General features: G+C 39.9%; 1 protein-coding gene across 6 annotated transcripts in view; it reads left to right on the top strand.

The window, feature by feature from the left end:
• The window catches only part of LOC144508666 (death-inducer obliterator 1-like), a 123,827-nt gene that overhangs the window by 71,078 nt on the left and 34,086 nt on the right, over positions 1-18,663 (top strand). For 4 of the 6 annotated variants that reach the window (XM_078236907.1, XM_078236906.1, XM_078236904.1 and 1 more), the window contains 2 exons: positions 12,500-12,983; positions 16,524-16,683. In XM_078236907.1, the coding sequence (XP_078093033.1) occupies positions 12,500-12,983; positions 16,524-16,683 (644 nt within the window). The remainder of the gene's footprint in view (positions 1-12,499; positions 12,984-16,523; positions 16,684-18,663) is intronic. The other 2 variants (XM_078236905.1, XM_078236909.1) reach the window with 1 other exon arrangement.

The raw sequence follows: 18,663 nt of genomic DNA, 5'->3' as shown, positions 1-18,663 counted from the left end.
ACTCCGAGGAAGTACTGGACGACGAAGGGTCCTGTGTTGATGAAAGAGCAGTGCTTCGAAAGCTCATGCTACCAAATAAACCTGTTGGACTTTAACCTGGTGCTGTGAAACTTCTTACTGTGCCTGCCCCAGTCCAACGCCGGCATCTCCACATCATACATTATAAAGTTTATTTCTATTGATTTAAGCTGCTGCTTCTTCAATTGTTAGGCACAGGTAAGATGATATTCTTGTTAGTTAAACTAACCTGTTGAGAGGAGTTAAAAGTTGAAAATCTAATTATCTTTATGCACTGTATATTATCCACTGTAGTGTTGTGAAAACGTTGGGTATCTGGCACAGGAAACTATTATGGGAAAGTAAATGGATGCTTCATTGCTTATGAAAATATTGTTATTCACTCTAAAACTCAGTAGTGAGAGTATTCAAGTGCTACAACTGGACTTTTTAACGCAGTTCCTGATTGCCATTTAACAGTTCAAAAATAAGGGCAATGCCTGATCAAGTTTCCCCCTAATTTTTATCCCGGGATTGCACGGGCAATTTTTTTAATGTGGCCTTGCACATGTGATAGTTTAAAGGATTTAGCTCGTATGCAGACACATGGGAACTTGTGGGTTTCTACACAACTGCGCAATTTGGATGAAGCATTGATGGCTAATGTCCTCAATGTTAATTTCAAGATTTTCTTATTCACTAATGTTGATTTTAATAATACTGGCAATGTTATTGCTGTTCTGCAACTTGGTCAACACTCAAGTATATTGGAGACTGAGCATATTTTCTAACACAAATATCAAATGTCATTAAAACCGGGGTAAGGATCAATATCTTTTAGCTGACAAAATGAAGAAATGACATGAGATCAGTATCTCAGCTGCTTAGTTACTGCTATAAAATCTAGTACTTGAGTGAGCTTCTTGTGAGCTTCACCAGTTTTACGTAAAAGGTAAAGGCACCGTAGTCCCAGATGACCACAGGCTACTCTCCCCTTGGAGGGGGAGAGCTGACTGGTGATGATTTTAACCTGAGGATCACCACAGCTCAGGCGAGGGGCAAGGTTAAGACTTAGATCGGCCAGTATGGGAATTAAACCAACGCTGTTGGTGTCACTCTGCATCACAAACCAGTCATCCAGCCAACTGAGCTATTCGACTACCACACCATTCATTAATGAAGGCTCTGGCTTTGGGCGTGGCAGGGCGGGAGTGCATGGAAGCAACTGCAGGAGAGAGACGAGTTGTCACAGATCTGCATATCATAGCCAATTGAAGAGCAACGTTGGCATCTATCAAGGAGAGGTGAATGTCCTAGATGATCCAGAACATTTAAGACGACAACAGGATGATGTGGGGTAAGCAAGATGCCACAGTTCGGGATGGAACTGAGAAATATTCACACATTTTAGTTTTGAACTTCCAAAAACTCTACAGTTGTCTCTTAAATCACCGTCTTCTTTTGATCAGTTGAATTTGCTGTTACACATAAGTTGAGATTCAGAGTGATGGTGGGGGTGGAATAACTTAGTTTTTAAATAAAAAGAATGTTTTCCTGTAAATTACAAGGTGAGAGCTCCAGCAGTCTATCAGAGCAACAAAAAGCACAAAATTGACATCAGCGTTATAAAGTACATATTACTCTCGGTAGTTGAAAAGTAACAATGAAATGGGATAATGAGCTGCATTCAGAAATGTGTCCATTGTAGAGAAATCCAGCTTTGTCTTCGTAAGGCTGGAGAATTTGAAAGATTGCTATAGCAAATTTCCTTTCCTGTTTATTACTGGTATAATTAATTGTTAAATACGTAATTCAGTAGTGTTTTAATTTTTAGATAGGTATTTGTACGTTAATTAGAGCACAAGCTGGTCAAAATTGTGCAAGTTTACAGATGTGCTACAGGAAGGAAAAGCAGTTGCATTCTCCCAAAAAGAAGAACAGTGCAGTGTTACAGGATTTCTCAACTCTGCTTCCACCTTATTCAGAACACTTGGCAAATGAGAGTCACTTTCAAATACATTCGTGTTTCTCCAAGCGTTTACATGCAACTTTGAATTTGATTAAATATGTTATGGTAACAGTTAACTATTAAAAGTTACAACAAGTTTTTACCTTGCTTTCATTCCTTTTGAACCTTTCTACTACATATATTTGGGAATTGAATAAAATGGAACACTGAAGTTTTTGAACCCATTTACTTGAGACTAAAAGTTTGTTTCCAAGGGAGTAGGTAAACATAATCAAATTGAAGTAGTTGTGGTTTAGATGCAACTTTCTACACAGTCAAAACATGAAAAGACTACCATTTTCCACACTTAATTTCTTGGATTGCGGCTACCATCTTACACCATGGCAAGAACTTAAGATAGAATAGAGATGACACAGGCAATTGCTAATGCTGGACTTGAGCTAGCTGCTTTAAAAAAAAATCCTGATTTTTTTTTTTCCCCTCCTTGTCTTGCTGCCATTTGAAACATGCACTGTGAATTCTGTCTATTATTTAGTTTATTTATTCGTCACAAGTATGTTTACATTAACACTGCAATGTAGTTACTATGAAATTCCCCTAGTCGCCACTGTCCAGCGCCTGTTCGGGTCAATGTATCTAACCAGCACATCTTTCAGAATGTGGAAGGAAACCAGAGCACCCGGAGGAAACCCACGCAGACATGGGGAGAAAGTGCACACTCCACGCAGACAGTGACCCAAGCTGGGAATCAAACCCAGGTCCTTGAAGCAGCAGTGCCACCGTGCTGTCCCTACTTTCCTTTCTGAAACATGTTAGGGCAAAACACCAAAATTAGAATTTTTGGAAGGCTTTCTCACTTAATTTTTACTGAATATTAATGGCAAATGTTACTCTATTATAAAGTTTTGTGGTCCACCAAGAAAATAATTTGCAATGGATCATGTTGGCTTCCCATTATGCAGGAGTAGAATATAGGTATAAATTAGAAGCTGGAATTCTCTTAGAGGATCATTCAGCCCAATGTGCCTATGCAAAGTTTTTGCTCGATCAAACTGAAGCAAATCTCACTGCACCACTTGCTCCTTACAGTCTGTATTTTCCTTTGATACCTCGGCTTCCCAATTCTAGCCTCAGCTTTAATCACCGTGTCATTGGCACCCATGCTTACAACTGCTGAGCCTTCAGAATCATAGAATCCTACAGTGCAAAAGGAGGCCATTCGGATCATCAGGTCTGCACCAACCACAATCCCACCCAGGCCCTATCCCTATAACCCAATGCATTTACCCTGCTAGTCTCCCTGACACCAAGGGACAATTCAGCATGGCCAATGCACCTAACCCGCACACCTTTGGACTGTGGGAGGGAACCGGAGCACCCGGAGGAAACCCACCCAGACATGGGGAGAACGTGCAAACTCCACACAGACGGTGACCCAAGCCGGGAATCGAACCCGGGTCCCTGGTGCTGTGAGATAGCAGTGCTAACTACTGTGCCACCGTGCTGCCCTAAGGTATGGAATTCCCTCCCTAAATCTCCCACTTTTCGGATGCTTCTGCATATCCACCTTTTTGACAAAATTTTTGATTATTTTTCCTGAAATCTTGCGTGTCTCAGTGCTAAATTTTGTTTGATAGTGAGCCTGCAAAGTGTCTTGGGATGTCTTACTATGTTAAAGGTGCTATGTTAATGCAAGTTATTTTTGATTCAAATATTTATCTACTTTTCCCAACTCTGTATATGCCTCAACCATTCATGGGTGCATCATTCTACATTCCATCAACTCTGCATAAAGTTTTTCTCTCAATCTCTCTCCACTTTGGCGGTGGCAGTGGATCACCACTGATTTTTTTTTCCAGTTTAACCTAGTCTTTCTCACAAACTCAAAATTCATAATTTTAAAGGAAACTAGGTAAAATCTGCTCTTAACCATAACTAGCAGTAAATATAGTTCTTTATCAAGTCTATTCTGATAGCTTCTCGAACCTTATATCGTTCTGGTGACTATGCAGAATAATTTTAATGTTCTATCTATAATGGAACAAACAAAAATGAACACAGTACTCTACTCCTTTGTCTAACTATTAATTTAGTACAAGTTTAAGACAACCTCTAAACCCAATCTATAAACCAAAAAATCATTTTAATGCTTTATCAACTTGCACCCAAATGTGTCTAAGATCCTCCTCACTCATCTGCATTATTCCATTGTCTTTATATTCCCATTCCCTGTTTGTCTTCTTAAAATGTAGCATTGGTAGTATAAGTGAGAGTGTAGTGGTTATTTTATGGACTAGTAATCCAGAGACCTGAAGTAATAATCCTGAGAACATTCAGATCCTTCCGGCAGATTGAGAACTTCAATTCAGTATATGAAATTTTTAAAATCTGGGATCAATAAAGGACACAGATTGTGGGAGTGTCATAACAACAAAACAGGTACATTGATGCCATTTACAAACCTGCTACCCTTTACTTGCTTGGCCTTTGCTTGACTCCAGTCTCACATCAACATGAATGTCTCTTAACTGCTCTGAATTGGCCTAACAAGTAATTCAGGTCTTACATCCTTATTGTTTTAAATGCGTGGTTCTGAAAATTGAATTATATTTGCCACTATTTGGCCCATTCTGCTCAGGTGTCTGCCTGAAGTCGTCTTCTCTATGCTTTTTGCAAAACTCTCTACTTTGTTGTCTGCAAGTTACTATGATCAATTTAGAGAAGATGGTGGAAATCAAATTTTGAATATTGAGAGAACAAGTTCATAAAAAATAATTCAAATCTGTTCAATAAAACCATAAGCAAATTTCTACTTTCATCTTTCAGAAAGTTGATCAAGGTATAAAGGTTCATCTTTTACAGGTGGAACAATTGCATTGAAATAGTTGAATGAAGAGTATCTCGCCCCCAAAGTATTGATTAGATTGGAAATTAGCACGTGCTTTAAAGGTGTCCAAGCTTCAACAAACTTAAATTTTCATGGTACCTTTAACAGAAATGAGTCCCATTCAAGCATCATTGGCCAAAAATGATGAGTTAATGCATGTCGTTGAGAGGGCTAACTAAAAAAGTTTGGTTCTAAGGTTGGTCCCAAAACAGAGTCGGAAAGATTTTGGGAAGGAATTCTGACGCATTGGGCTTACCACAGTCCATAGTCACTGATCATGAGGAATTACAACAGGCTAGAGTTGAGGACCGACAAATTCTTTGGCGGTGGGGTGTGAATGTGGTGACTGTCTGAGCTTCTGGCAGATATACTTCACATGCTTGGCACCTTCCTCAGCTAGTATATTGGAAATTGGAATTCATCATTTGTGAGATTGTGCCATGAAATCGTGGCCTATAACATCATTGCCAGTGCACTCAGGCAGTAACATGTTGGACCGCGCTAGTTCTGTTGCCATAAAATAAAACTAATTCGTGTCTTCAAAATGGGCCCTTCAACATTCATTTATGCTTTTTATTGTCCATCCTTAACGTTGAGACTTGTATAAAAGACCTTTGATATTCAAAATATCATAATTGGCTATTTATAATTCCACATTTATGTATTAAATATTATATTTGAAGACTGCAAGCACTTTTCTAACACTTGTTTTACCTTAACATGCAGAACACTTCCTTGGATTTCCACAAAGATCAAGTGGCATCTTTAATGAGAACTTGTGTTTTAAGAAGTAGGATTAATGCCCATTGTGTTCTTAACTATAAACTCAAAAGTATGCTTTAAATTTGAATTAAAGCAGGCCTGATGAAAGATTTCTCTTTGAGCTCTCGGTTACTTTCAACATGGAGCATGCATGGAACTGACTGTTTGCCCACCAGTTCTATTTATGTTGCATTTAATCTTTTTAATAACTGAAAACATGTAAATATGACCTCAGCATGAAAGAAACCTGATCTCTTGCTGTCTGTATCAGTATTGGGGATTTTAATTGCTTTCCAAGCTTCCCAAGGGACTTTCCCTCACATACTTAACCTGAGGAAATGAACAAGTGAGGGGAGGCCATCCTAAGTGTGTGCTTATAGGTTAAGGTATAATGTTATAAATTTCATGGCATCGGCTAAAGGGACTTTTATCTTTCAAGAAGGTAATGCATCATTTACCTCGTTATTGAATGTCTTTAACCTCTATGGTGACATACATGAGATTCTGTTTTCAACATGATAGCACTTCTATATTCTATAATAGGTTTATTCTAACTTTCTCCTTGGAGAGACGAAGGATGAGAGGTGACCTGATAGAGGTGTACAAGATGTTGAGAGATATAGATCGGGTGGATTCTCGGAGCTTTTTTCCCAGGGCTGAAATGGCTGCTACGAGAGGACACCGATTTAAGGTGCTGGGGAGTAGGTACAGACGAGATGTCTGGGGTACGTTTTTCACTCAGATGGTGGTGGGTGAGTGGAATCAGCTGCCGTCAGTGGTGGTGGAGGCAAACTTGATAGGGTCTTTTAAGAGACTTCTGGATGAGTACATGGAACCTTAATAGGATTGAGGATTATAGGTAAGCCTAGGTAGGTAGGGACATGACCGACGCAACTTGTGGGCCGAAGGGCCTGTTTGTGCTGTATTTTTTCTATGTTCTAGATGAACAGCCATGATCTTAATGAATGGCGGAGCAGACTCGAAGGGCCAAATGATCTCCTCCTGCTCCTATCTTCTATGTTTCTATGAAGCCGCATGGGATTTAAAATTCCCACTTTTAATTCAAATATCCTTAATCCTAACTAGCGAGGTTCTTATTTGACTAAAGTATGATGCTTACTGAAATTGCATGTTATACACAATTATTTTCTCTTCATTTCTAATTTGCTTCTGCCTTATTCTGAGCAGTACTGCAATTCCTCCAACTTGAGGATACAAGGCTGCCGTCAGTGGTGGTGGAGGCAAACTCAATAGGGTCTTTTAAGAGACTTCTGGATGAGTACATGGGACTGAATAGGATTGAGGGTTATAGGTAAGCCTATATATAAGCCTAGATAGGTAGGGACATGACCGGCGCAACTTGTGGGCCGAAGGGCCTGTTTGTGCTGTATTTTTTCTATGTTCTATGACTTCTCTGTTGGAATGGGTGCCACTGCTGGGGCAGTGACTTTTTTTAATGCCCAATAGTGTATAAATATACAAGATGGATTAATAATTTTACAAAAGTTAAGCCACTGGACATTTATATCGTAGGTTTGTCATGAGAGCTAGATTGAGATTGGCCAAAGTGTCTTAATTTAAATTCTTGTGGCTAGCAGTGGGTTTCAGTTCAATCTCTGTGAGGATTGAACTCAAACCCAGGTCCCAGAATAAAAACTGTGCTAACTTGCACCACTATCCAATCTCTGAAGTGTTATATTCTGCTGAATTTTTTTTTTCAAGGGATGTGGGCTTTTCTACCCAGGCTAGCGTTATTGCTCGTCCAGAATTACCCCCCAAGAAGGTGTTGGTAAGCTGCCGCTGCTTTGACCCACTGCAGTCCATGCAATGTAGGTACGGCAATGGTACTGTTAGGAAGAGAGTTCTAGGATTTTGACCCAGTGAATGTGAAGGAGCGGCAAGGGTACAAGGGAACACCATCGCCTGCACGGTCCCCTCCAAGTCAGGATGGTGAGTGAGGGCACCATGCAGGTGGTGATGTTCCCATGTATCTGGTGCCCTTGTCCTTCTAATCCAGATGGTGGAGGTCGCTGGCTTGAAAGGTGGTATTGAAAGATCCTTGGTGAGTTGCTGCAGTGTTCAGTATCTTGAGTGATTGCAAATCTGAAATAATTTTTGGCATGAATTGTACTCTTGGGCAAAGTAAGTGGCTATCTAACCTGACTTGGTCATACTTTCAGTTTTGTGTATAACTGATTATCCATTTTCCTGTTTTCAGTTTACTTTGTCATCATATGTTCTGTATACTCTTACCTCTGAGTCGGAGGTTTTGGGTTTAAACGCCACAGCAGAAACTAGGCTGAAACCTCAGTACAGTACTGATGAGTGCTGCAGTTCAAGATTCTGTCTTTTGGACGCGATGTTAAACTGAGGCCCCTTCAGCCTTCTCCATGGAAGTAAAAGATCCCATAACCTGTTGTCCTGGCTAGCAACCTCTCAACTAAATCAGTAAAACATGATCTGCTCACTATTTTGTGGCACACAGCAGAGTCCCACAAACAGCATATTAGCTGCTGTATTTCCTTGCATCGCAATAGCAATTATACGTTGCGTCATTACACATGAAATGCTTTGTCGGCCCCTGAAGTTATGAAAGGCATAGTTAAATGAAGGACTTTTACTGATTTTGCTTCCATGTCAAAATATGTGCAGTACTGAAATCGTATTTGCTGAACAGCTGGGCATTCGACATGATATTTAGATTCAAGAAGATTTTCGTAATTGATCAGCTGGTTTGCATTCAGTTAGAATATTGTGATTTGCTGTTCTAATCTATTACATTAGGTGTTAAAACTAATGTCACCAAGGTAAAACATGACTCAAGCGCAGCTATAAACAGGAGGAAGCTTGACCTTTAACGTGAGCAAAAACTTGCTGTGTAACGCTCATGTTCTATTTCAGCAGTTTCTTTTAAAATAGTTATTGTGCAAGGCATATAGTTTAATTCACTTGTTAATTCTTCAACAGAGGACTATGACAATTAATATCCATAGAATTGATCATGTCAGAGAATCAGTCAGTTTTTGTTAACTGGTATCTGGGCGTCATTTTCTGGCTCCTATATTAAGTGGTGCAAATAATCTTGCATTTTTGATGCATATATATTTTAAATGCCGCAGTAAATGTTCATATATCTTTACACTAATTTCTTCTAAATTTCTAATTTAATTGCTCACTTGAAATTGGTTTTGAATCTAATGCAAGAAATATTGAGGGAAAGAATTTTACATTTTAATCCTTGGATAAGTCTTGCTGAAGTCCATGGAAACCACTCCCAAAAATGTTGCTTCACTCTGCAAAAGCAGGAAAGCTGCTTCTGTGCATTTGTGAGATACCTGCTAACGGTCAACATTGTTGTAATGAACATATGCAGGAAAGTGAAACTAAGGAACCAAAGGGTGTGTAAGTGAAGGTGGTTTCGTACAAGAAAAACCACAAGATTGTTTAAAAATAAAGGTGTCTATATTTGGCTTGTCCATAAATAGGGCAAAGAGGAGTAGCTACATTCATAACTGTTCTCTTATTTTAAAGGTTATTATTAGATTGTGAAATGAGACAACAGAATTACATTCCTGGTTGATTTTGGAAGTGGAACCAGTTTCATGTTAAATGCAAGCCATGCTACAATTGTTTTTCCTGTCTTGAAGCATCTAAATGATTACCAATTAGTATGATCCAAATTAGTAAAGGGACTATATTTAATGTATAGTTGCATGGAATATCCAGTAGAAATAAAAGGTTAAAAATAATACTAGAAGTATTTGACAAACCATCTCAAATGCTTCACCCAGTAAGTTAGTTTCAGAGTAGCTGTTCAGGCAGGTGTAATTTTGCAGCAGCAACACCCAGGAACAGCATTGAGGTCAATCATCAGCTGTTTATTTTTGTTTGTTTTGTTGATCCTGGATGAAGGATAATTGAGAAACTGGGTGAATTCTGAATCTCAAAACTTACAATGGAATCTTTCAACATCACCTGAGCAGTTGGAACAGGTAGATAAATGGCTCTATTCCCATGGTGGCACCTTCATTACTGCAGCAATCTTTCTGTAAAAAAAACACATTTGTAGAATGTTGGAGACATTCTAAAAGATTAAAAACAAATGTGTTGCTTGTAGGACAGTTGCTGTTTATACAATAGGTCATTTGTGTGTTTTGAAGGTCCCAAGAGTAATAGTAAATGATAAATTAATCTGCTATTTAAGGGGCAGATATTGGCAGTACCAGGAAATCCTCGGCACATGATGGCATGCATCGACCTGAATGGGCAGCGGAGCCTGGTTAGGATTTCTCATCTGAGAGATACCCTCTTCTACAAAAGTGTGTTCCACTTGGTGGTGTACTAACCTATCTGCCTAGATTGCGTTTAAGTGTCCTGGTCTGGGACTCCAGTATAATCTTATGGCCTCTAATGGACACCATAGTTGAGGATTATAATCAAATGATATTTTGAAACACCCAACATGTGAAATCGGCATTATGCAAATAAAATTAATGGGAATATGGCGCCTTAAACAAATAGTCCTTTTCTACTCCTGTGCCAATTTTTGGTATTACAATTCCTACCCAGCAAGTATCCTAGGTAAGGCACACACAATTGAAGCTCGACCAGTGTCAAGTTATCTATTACATAAAGAATTTTGACAAAGCCTCTAAATCCACAAATATGTAAATACTTTGTTTCATTTAAATATATTTAATAAATTGTATTAGTGGGGTGAGCAGAGGCTAGAGAGAAGGTTTTGGAGATGTGGTCCAGAGATTCAGATGATAATTCCAGACCTGAGGTTGAAGAATTGGATTAAATTACAATTAGACTTCCAAAGCATTTTTTTGGATGCATGTTTTGCGACCCTATTAGATGTACTTCTAATGATGAAAACAAATGTAAAAATTAAAGATAATTAAGTCTACTTATTTGTCACATTTAAGTTTAATCTAAAATCTCAAGACAGTTATGTTGAATACAAGAGCAGATGATACTGATAAAATGTGTTCCTGCATTGCTAGGACATTTAAAAAAAAAATCTGTTTGTGCATTTCAGGTAGTAGGAATTTAAATGCTGAAATCTGTTGTAAAGCAAGGTGGTACTGTACTCTTATCATTTGTATAGGAGTTGTGAGATACACTTCAGCTATAATTGCCACAGTAGTATTCTGTTGACTACTGCACTCTGGCTTAACTTTCTGCTATCTTGCATAGTAAATTCAATTCTCTTAAAGCACAAGTTGCTTTAAAACTTTTGTCATACAAGAAGCTTGCATTGATACCCTGTTTTCCATGTCCTCTGGGTGTTCCAGAATTGCACCTAATGAATTACTTTGAAGTATGTACATAAACTTTTAAGTAGCCTAAAGGAATAGCCAAATCAAACCACAATGAGATAAATGACAGGTTAATCTTATTATGTTAGTTGGGGAATAGTTGTTGGCCTGGACATCAGGAGAATTCCCCTGCTCCTCTTCACACTGTGCCATGGTGCCTTTTACATCCATCTAAAAGAGTAGTCAGGGCCTCGGTTCAGTGCCTCAACTGAAAAACAAGACCTCGGACAATGTAGCGCTTCCATGGCGCTGAGCTGAAATGTCAGCCTAGGTTGTGTTGAAGTCTCTAGAGCTTAAACTTTTTTGATTTGTGAAAATGCTGCCATGGATTTAACTGACATAGGTTATAAAAAGTCACCGACTGTTACACAGCACAGTCATTACACAAAATAAAGGATGTTATTGTGCAACCAATATGAATTTAACAATTGGTTAGGTACACGATAAAATGCATGCATTAAAGGAGACAGGGATTGATGAACTAAGAACATCAGCTGATATATTTGCACCAATTGTGACTTTTTATTTATTTTTTACTCTCATTAAACTCAAGCTGGTCATGATTTTAAAAACAAATTGTGCACTACCCAGTAGGGTTATAGACCACATGGCATTGCTCATTCCAGTAGAAATGGAGTACTTTGAACTCTGGGTAATCAATTGCAATTCAGTCGATTTGAGCTGAAAAGCAGTAGGTGCTGGTGTACAAATTGCCAAGTGATTCACCTTGTGTTCATCCATATGTTGAATTCAAGCAGTTTTAAAGTCTGGTACTTTGCATATTTTGTAAATTACTTTTAATGAATTTATGAAACTGAACTTAAAATTCTCTCACCATTTTGGAATTGTTTTTGAGTATTATGCATTACTTTATTGCACGCTCTGATACTGATAAATTATCCAGTATAATCATAGCACTTTTTGCATGGGCTATTTGAAATGTATTATGAAAATTTTAGAAATTACAGTGCTAATACTCTAGCTGGGAAAATATGAGAGCTCTATCATCATGTGTACAGCAGTAAGCTCCTGGCAGTTCTTGTGAACCTGACACTGTTCGAGAACCTATTTCCAGTAATCTTGGCAAAATGTATTGCAAGTGCACATATATTTTCTTTTCAGCATGATAGGTACAAGTGGTAAAATTAGAAGCCAACTTTGAGAGGGCTTTTTTTATTTTGCCAGTCTCGATACTAGCCAGGTACGTGCAGGGTGCACTGAGACCCTGTGATAACTTGATGAAACAAACTACTTTGAGTGAATGTAAATTCTAGTTATGTTGCAATGTTGGACAAAGCAAGTGAAATTTGTAAGCACAGTGCATGCCTGCATTCATCAGCTACATTACTAGACTTCCCTGGTTGAATCAGTGCATCCTGAGTTTTTGTTTCCCAAACTTCAGTATTCAATTAAATAATGTATGTGTTTGCAAATCTTTTCTTCTAGTCAAACTGAAGCATGTTTTCACAGCAGTGCTTCCAATTATTTTGCATCCAAAAAATTGTCAGTAATTCAATAGCATACTGCACAATTCTCACTCTGAAAATATTTTTCTTTCAGCAGTTCCAAAGGACGAGGGAGCTGCCCCCAGGCAAGCTGCTTCTGCGTCTCAAGATGAACAGCCTCCTACAACTTTGCAATCTACTTCCTCAAAGCCATCAGCAATGACAACTAAGCAAGCTGCCAGTACAACGGAACACCGTGTTGCTCCTAAACGTCCTATTCCTGCACCTCAACAACATTCTTCCTCTAAACAACAAACTTCATCTAAACCCCAAGCTTCATCAAAACAACCAATTTCAACTAAGCAGCTGACTTCATCCAAACAAGGCAGCGCAATGTCAGAATACCGAATACCATCCAAACATTCTGCATCGGCAGTCAAACACTCTGTATATTCATGTGAGCAGCCTCCAGCTAAAAAAGCTGCAGAAAAACAGGCAGTTCAGCCTATTGCCCCAGCTGCAAAAAATACCAGCCAGCTTTCTAACCCTCAGATCCGACATAACATCCGTCGGTCACTTAAAGAGATCCTTTGTAAAAGGTGAGTGACAGTTGATGCAGGATTTTGTTTTGTACAAAGATTGTGATAGGGAAGAACTAGATTTAATATGTAGGTTATGAGTGAATGACGTTGTGAATAATGAAGCAGCGTCCATCTGAAAATTGTGTTTCGTTTTTCAAGATCAAATTTTAATTTTGGAAGAAATTGCAATTCTGATAGGTTCGCCCTTTTCACAAAAATGTGCATGAATGAGGAATAATTTATGGATCATTGGCTTTAAAACAATTCAACATTTTCTGTACAATGGTTTACAAAAACTGGAGCAAAATGAAACTTCTAACTGAGCAGTAAGAGTTCTTGGCAATTTGTTTCTGGTAAAATAAATGGTTGTGCAGAAAATAGTGGATTTAATTTACAATATAGCTTGTTAACGCTTGCTTCAGCGTTGTCTGTTTAGAGATAAAAGCACTTTATTAACTTGAGTAGTTTTGTCTTCTCAGGAACCTGAAAAAAAATTTTTGATTTGATTTACTGTTGTCACATGTATTAGTATGCAGTGAAAAGTATTGTTTCTTGTGCGCTATACAGACAAAGCATACCGTTCATAGAGAAGGAAATGAGAGTGCAGAATGTAGTGTTGCAGTCGTAGCTAGGGTGTAGAGAAAGATCAACTTAATGCAAGGTAGGTCCACTCAAAAGTCTGATGGCAGCAGGGAAGAAGCTGTTCTTGAGTCGGTTGGTACGTGACCTCCGACTTGTATCTTTTTCCCGAAAGAAGGTGGAAGAGAGAATGTCCAGGGTGTGTGGGGTCCTTAATTATGCTGGCTGCTTTGCCGAGGTAGCGGGAAGTGTAGACCGAGTCAATGGATGGGAGGATGGTTTGCGTGATGGATTGGGCTACATTCGCGACCTTTTTTAGTTTCCTGCGGTCTTGGGCAGAGCAGGAGCCATACCAAGCTGTGATACAACCAGAAAGAATGTTTTCTATGGTGCATCTGTAAAAGTTGGTGAGAGTCGTAACTGACCTGCCAAATTTCCTCGTCTTCTGAGAAAGTAGAGGTGTTGGTGGGCTTTCTTAACTATAGTGTCGGCATGGGGGGACCAGGGCAGGTTGTTGGTGATCTAGACACCTAAAAACTTGAAGCTCTCGACCCTTTCTACTACTAATTTCTAAGTGCTTATTTACATGTTTGTCAGTTAAGCCAAGGTGCACCTCTTTGCCTAAAATTGAACTTGATCCAACTTATACATTCAGTATTTTGCCGAGTTTTGTTATCCACGTCAGTCCATCAGATGTGTCAGTTATTTGCATGATCCTGTTTTCCCAGTGTTTTTCTGACAAGTACAGTAAGACACATTTAGGCCTCCAGATCAACTTCACCATCCCAAGGACAGTGTACAATACCTTAGGATATCACAGCACTCTGCACATCATGTCTGTGACAGCTCTTTGAAAGCTATCCAATTAATCTCTCAATCCTGTTCTTTTCTCATAGCTCTAAATGTTTTCAATTCAAGTATATATCGAATTTCATTTTGAAAGTTATTGAATCTGCTTCGACCATCCATTTAGGCATTATATTCCAGGTCATCATAACTGCATAATTGTTTTCATATCGTTGCTGTTCTTCTACCAATTACCTTAAACCTGTGTCCACTAGTTACCCTTCTGACACTCGAAGCAGTTTTTCCTCATTAACTCTATAAAATCATAGAATCTTGCAGTGCAGAAGAAGGCCATTTGACCCATCGTGTCTGCACCAACCACAATCCCACCCAGGCCCTATCTCCATAACCCAATGTATTTACTATAGCTATTTCCCCTGACGCAGGCAATTTAGCATGGCCAATAAACCTAACCTGCACATCTTTGGACTGTGGGAGGAGACCGGAGCACCCGGAGGAAACCCACACAGACACGGGGAGAACGTGCAAACTCCACGTGCGGACAGTGACCCAAGCCGGAAATTGAACTTGGGTCCCTGGTGCTGTGAGGCAGCAGTGCTAACCACTGTGCCACCATGCCGCCCCTATCAAAATCCTTTCTGCTTTTGAACACCTCCACAAAATTTCCCTTTGACCTCTGCTTTAAGGGGAACCCCAGTTTCTGTCATCTCTCCATGCAACTGAAGTCTCTAATGCTTTTCTGTTAAATCTCCTCTGCACCCTCTCCAAGGCCTTGACATTTTTCCTAAGTTGTGCTGCCCAGAATAGGCTGCAGTACTCCAGCTGCAGCCTACCGGTATTCTATACTAGTTAAGCATACCATTCATGTTTTTGTACACTATGCCTCTGTTTATATAACAAAGGATCTTGTGTAACATTTTTAACAGCCGCCCTCAACTTGTCCTGTCACCTTCAAAGACTTTCATATGTACACTCGTAGCTCTCCCTGTTCTGTATCCCCTTTGTTGTTTATATTGTGCCTCCACCAAAATGTATCACTTCACTGATAACTTTCATCTGCCATAATTCTATCCACTTCACCAGACTATGTCCTCCTGAAGCCTGTTACTATCCCCCTCATTTATATACTGCATTTCTAAGTTTTGTGATATCTGCATGTGAATCAAATGTGTACATCATGAAAGATTATGCGGTAACTATATAGGAGGAAGTCTATTGTTCCATCTTGGTGTACCCTTCCAAATGGCCAATTTCCAAGTTGTAATTTGTGAATCCTTGGTTTGTTACTAGCCAGCTTTAGCCAGAAGGCTGGAAATGCGCTGAGGCTTCAGTGCCTCAGGGTAGTTTAGGTGAAGATAGCCCCGGGGCTGTGATATTTTCAGAAGGTAGGACATGTGAGTAAACATCTGGATGGTAGCATTCAGTTCTGTCACATTGAGAATATGCAAGAAAAATAGATGAAAAGCTGAAGTGCTGTGGGTGCCAAAAAGTCATTCCCCAGCATGAGCCAATAGAAGACTGAAGGAAGCATTTGGAAAATGATTTTTAATTCAACATTTGAATAAATACACAATAACATAGATCAGATAACCAGATGAGCTGAATTCAGCTATTGATTCTATGGACTAATGAAGGTGCTCAGCAGTTAATAAAATATTACAGTTTCATCATTTTGTTCATAGAACATAGAACAGTACAGCACAGAACAGGCCCTTCGGCCCACGATGTTGTGCCGAGCTTTATCTGAAACCAAGATCAAGCTATCCCACTCCCTATCATCCTGGTGTGCTCCATGTGCCTATCCAATAACCGCTTAAATGTTCCTAAAGTGTCTGACTCCACTGTCACTGCAGGCAGTCCATTCCTCACCCCAACCACTCTCTGCGTAAAGAACCTACCTCTAATATCCTTCCTGTATCTCCCACCACAAACCCTATAGTTATGCCCCCTTGTAATAGCTCCATCCACCCAAGGAAATAGTCTTTGAAGCTGTTCAGAAGCTGCCGGTTGTTTACTGCAGTTTCACATGTAGTTTTATTCTGTCCAGAATGTAATTCTTAACAGTCACTTCCAAACATCTCGTGCCATATATAATCCCTGTTTTGAAATGGACAACGATATGTACTTGCATTACTAGGGCAGTGATTGAATGTTTTTGTACTTCTCGCACAGGGTGAATGACTGTGATGATATTGATGTGACGGAAGATGCAATAGGAAAAATAGCAGTGAGCATTGAAAAGGAGCTGTTCATCCTCTTCCAAGATACTCACAGCAAGTACAAGAGCAGATACCGGAGTATTATGTTTAATTTGAAGAACCCCAGGAACCAGGTATCTTTATGCTTCTGTATTCAAGATTATCCCTACAACTTAAACCATTATGACATTATGCTTTTGCTATGCTCAGTCAATTGGTGCTACTGTTATTGCTCTCTGAATCTATGTTAAATATCACATATTGTGGCCTTAGCCATATTTTTAAAATTCTATTTGTTTTTCTTTCAAGTTATATTTGTGTGCTGATTGTCCTCCTCAGAGCAATGCAGCAGAGCAAGGGTCACATGGCCTGTGTGACCTAGATTTGGTGTGGAATCACCCTATCGTGAGAGAGGCTCCTTAGGCAGAGACATTTTGGGAACTGGCTGCAGCCATGCAGCTGCTATACAATTATTATTAATAAATACCTTTGTGTTCACTACTAAAGTCTGTGAAGGAGCATCTTTATGTCTGGTGACGAGAATAAATTATCCTTACACTGTTTCTGGCCCGACACCTGTGAGTATCCTGTTTTAGTCCAAGTCTAAAAGAAGGTACTCACCAGAATGCCTCTCTTTGAGCAAATAGACCCACTTGGCTCCTTCATGGAGGAATGGTCACTATGATGAGGGCCTTGGGTGTTATTCCAAGCAAACAAAATAGGAGAGGAGGCAAAACGCAAAGCAATTTTCCCAAGTGGTTGTGGAACTCAAAACCTATTTCCTTATTTGCAGTCTTACAACCCCAACTCCAAATCACTTTGGGAAGTTAGCACTGCTGCCTCACAGCGCCAGGGACCTGGGTTCAATTCCGGTCTCGGGTCATTGTGCGGAGTTTGCACTTTCTACCTGTGTCTGCATAGGTTTCCTCCGGGTGCTCCGGCTTCCCCCCACAGTCCAAAGATGTGCAGGTTAGGTTGATTGGCCATGGTAAATTGCTCCTTAGTGTCAGAGGGATTAGCAGGGTAAATACGTGGGGTTGCGGGGATAGGGCCTAGGTCGATTGTCGGTGCAGGCTCGATGGGCCGAATGGCCTCCCTGCACTGTAGGGATTCTACAATTCTATGAAACCTGTTAGCACACTTTGACCCATCTAAAGAACTGATATTGACTTGTTATGTCTCTCCATATGGTGTTAGTGTGGTGTTGTCCCATGAGATGGACAATGGCTCTCAAAGGCCAATAGGGAATGTGGCTGAAAAAGACTACTCGCAATTTAAAAGGAAAGGACTATCAGTGGTCTTTGGCATCAAGATATTCTGTCAGAACTTGCATGGTAGACACTTCAATGTCATTTCTGACCACAAACCGCTCCTGGGTCTCCAGAGGACAAGGATTTCCTGCTGATCACCTCGGCAAGAATTCAACGATGGGTGTTAACTCTGTCTGCCTATGACTATACTTTCAAGCACTGACCTGGAACACAGTGAATGTGGCTGTTCTTAGCCACCTACCCTTGCAAGAAAATATCATGTGTACTCCAGTACCACAAGAAATCAGAATGGCATTACATTTATTAAGACACTGTGTGCCACTCATGTGAAACAGACCGGGAACTGGACCAATCGAGATTCCCCTCTTTCCAAACTGAAACACAAAATACTTTAGGATGGGTAAATGAGCCAGTTTCCGTGGAAATAAAATTACTTGTTGCACACAGGAATGAATTGAGTTGTCAGGATGGCATCAAGAGTAGTCGTTCCTGTACCAGGCAGAGAGCTGCTCCTAACTGAATTACACATCTCTAAGATGAAAGTGCTTGCCCGGAGTAGTGTGGTGGTCTGGTATTGATGCTGATATGGTGAAGCTGGTCAAACACTGTCAGCCGTGCCAGCTGCAACAAAGGTTGCCTGCTACAGCCCCACTGCACCCTTGGGAATTGCCTGGCCAGCCAGGGATACGAATCGATATTGATTATGTCGGTCCATTCCTGGGCACTCTGTTTTTGCTTGTGATTGATGCACACTCTAAATAGGTGGACGTTTTTGAGGTGAATCATAAAATCCCACCATAGAATCCCCACAGTGCAGAAACAGGCCATTTGGCCCATTGAGTC

The sequence above is a fragment of the Mustelus asterias genome, chromosome 20 (assembly GCF_964213995.1).
Source record: "Mustelus asterias chromosome 20, sMusAst1.hap1.1, whole genome shotgun sequence".
NCBI lineage: Eukaryota > Metazoa > Chordata > Chondrichthyes > Carcharhiniformes > Triakidae > Mustelus > Mustelus asterias.
Note: the sequence above shows the minus strand (reverse complement) of the source record. Positions and strands in the feature narration are given on the sequence as shown.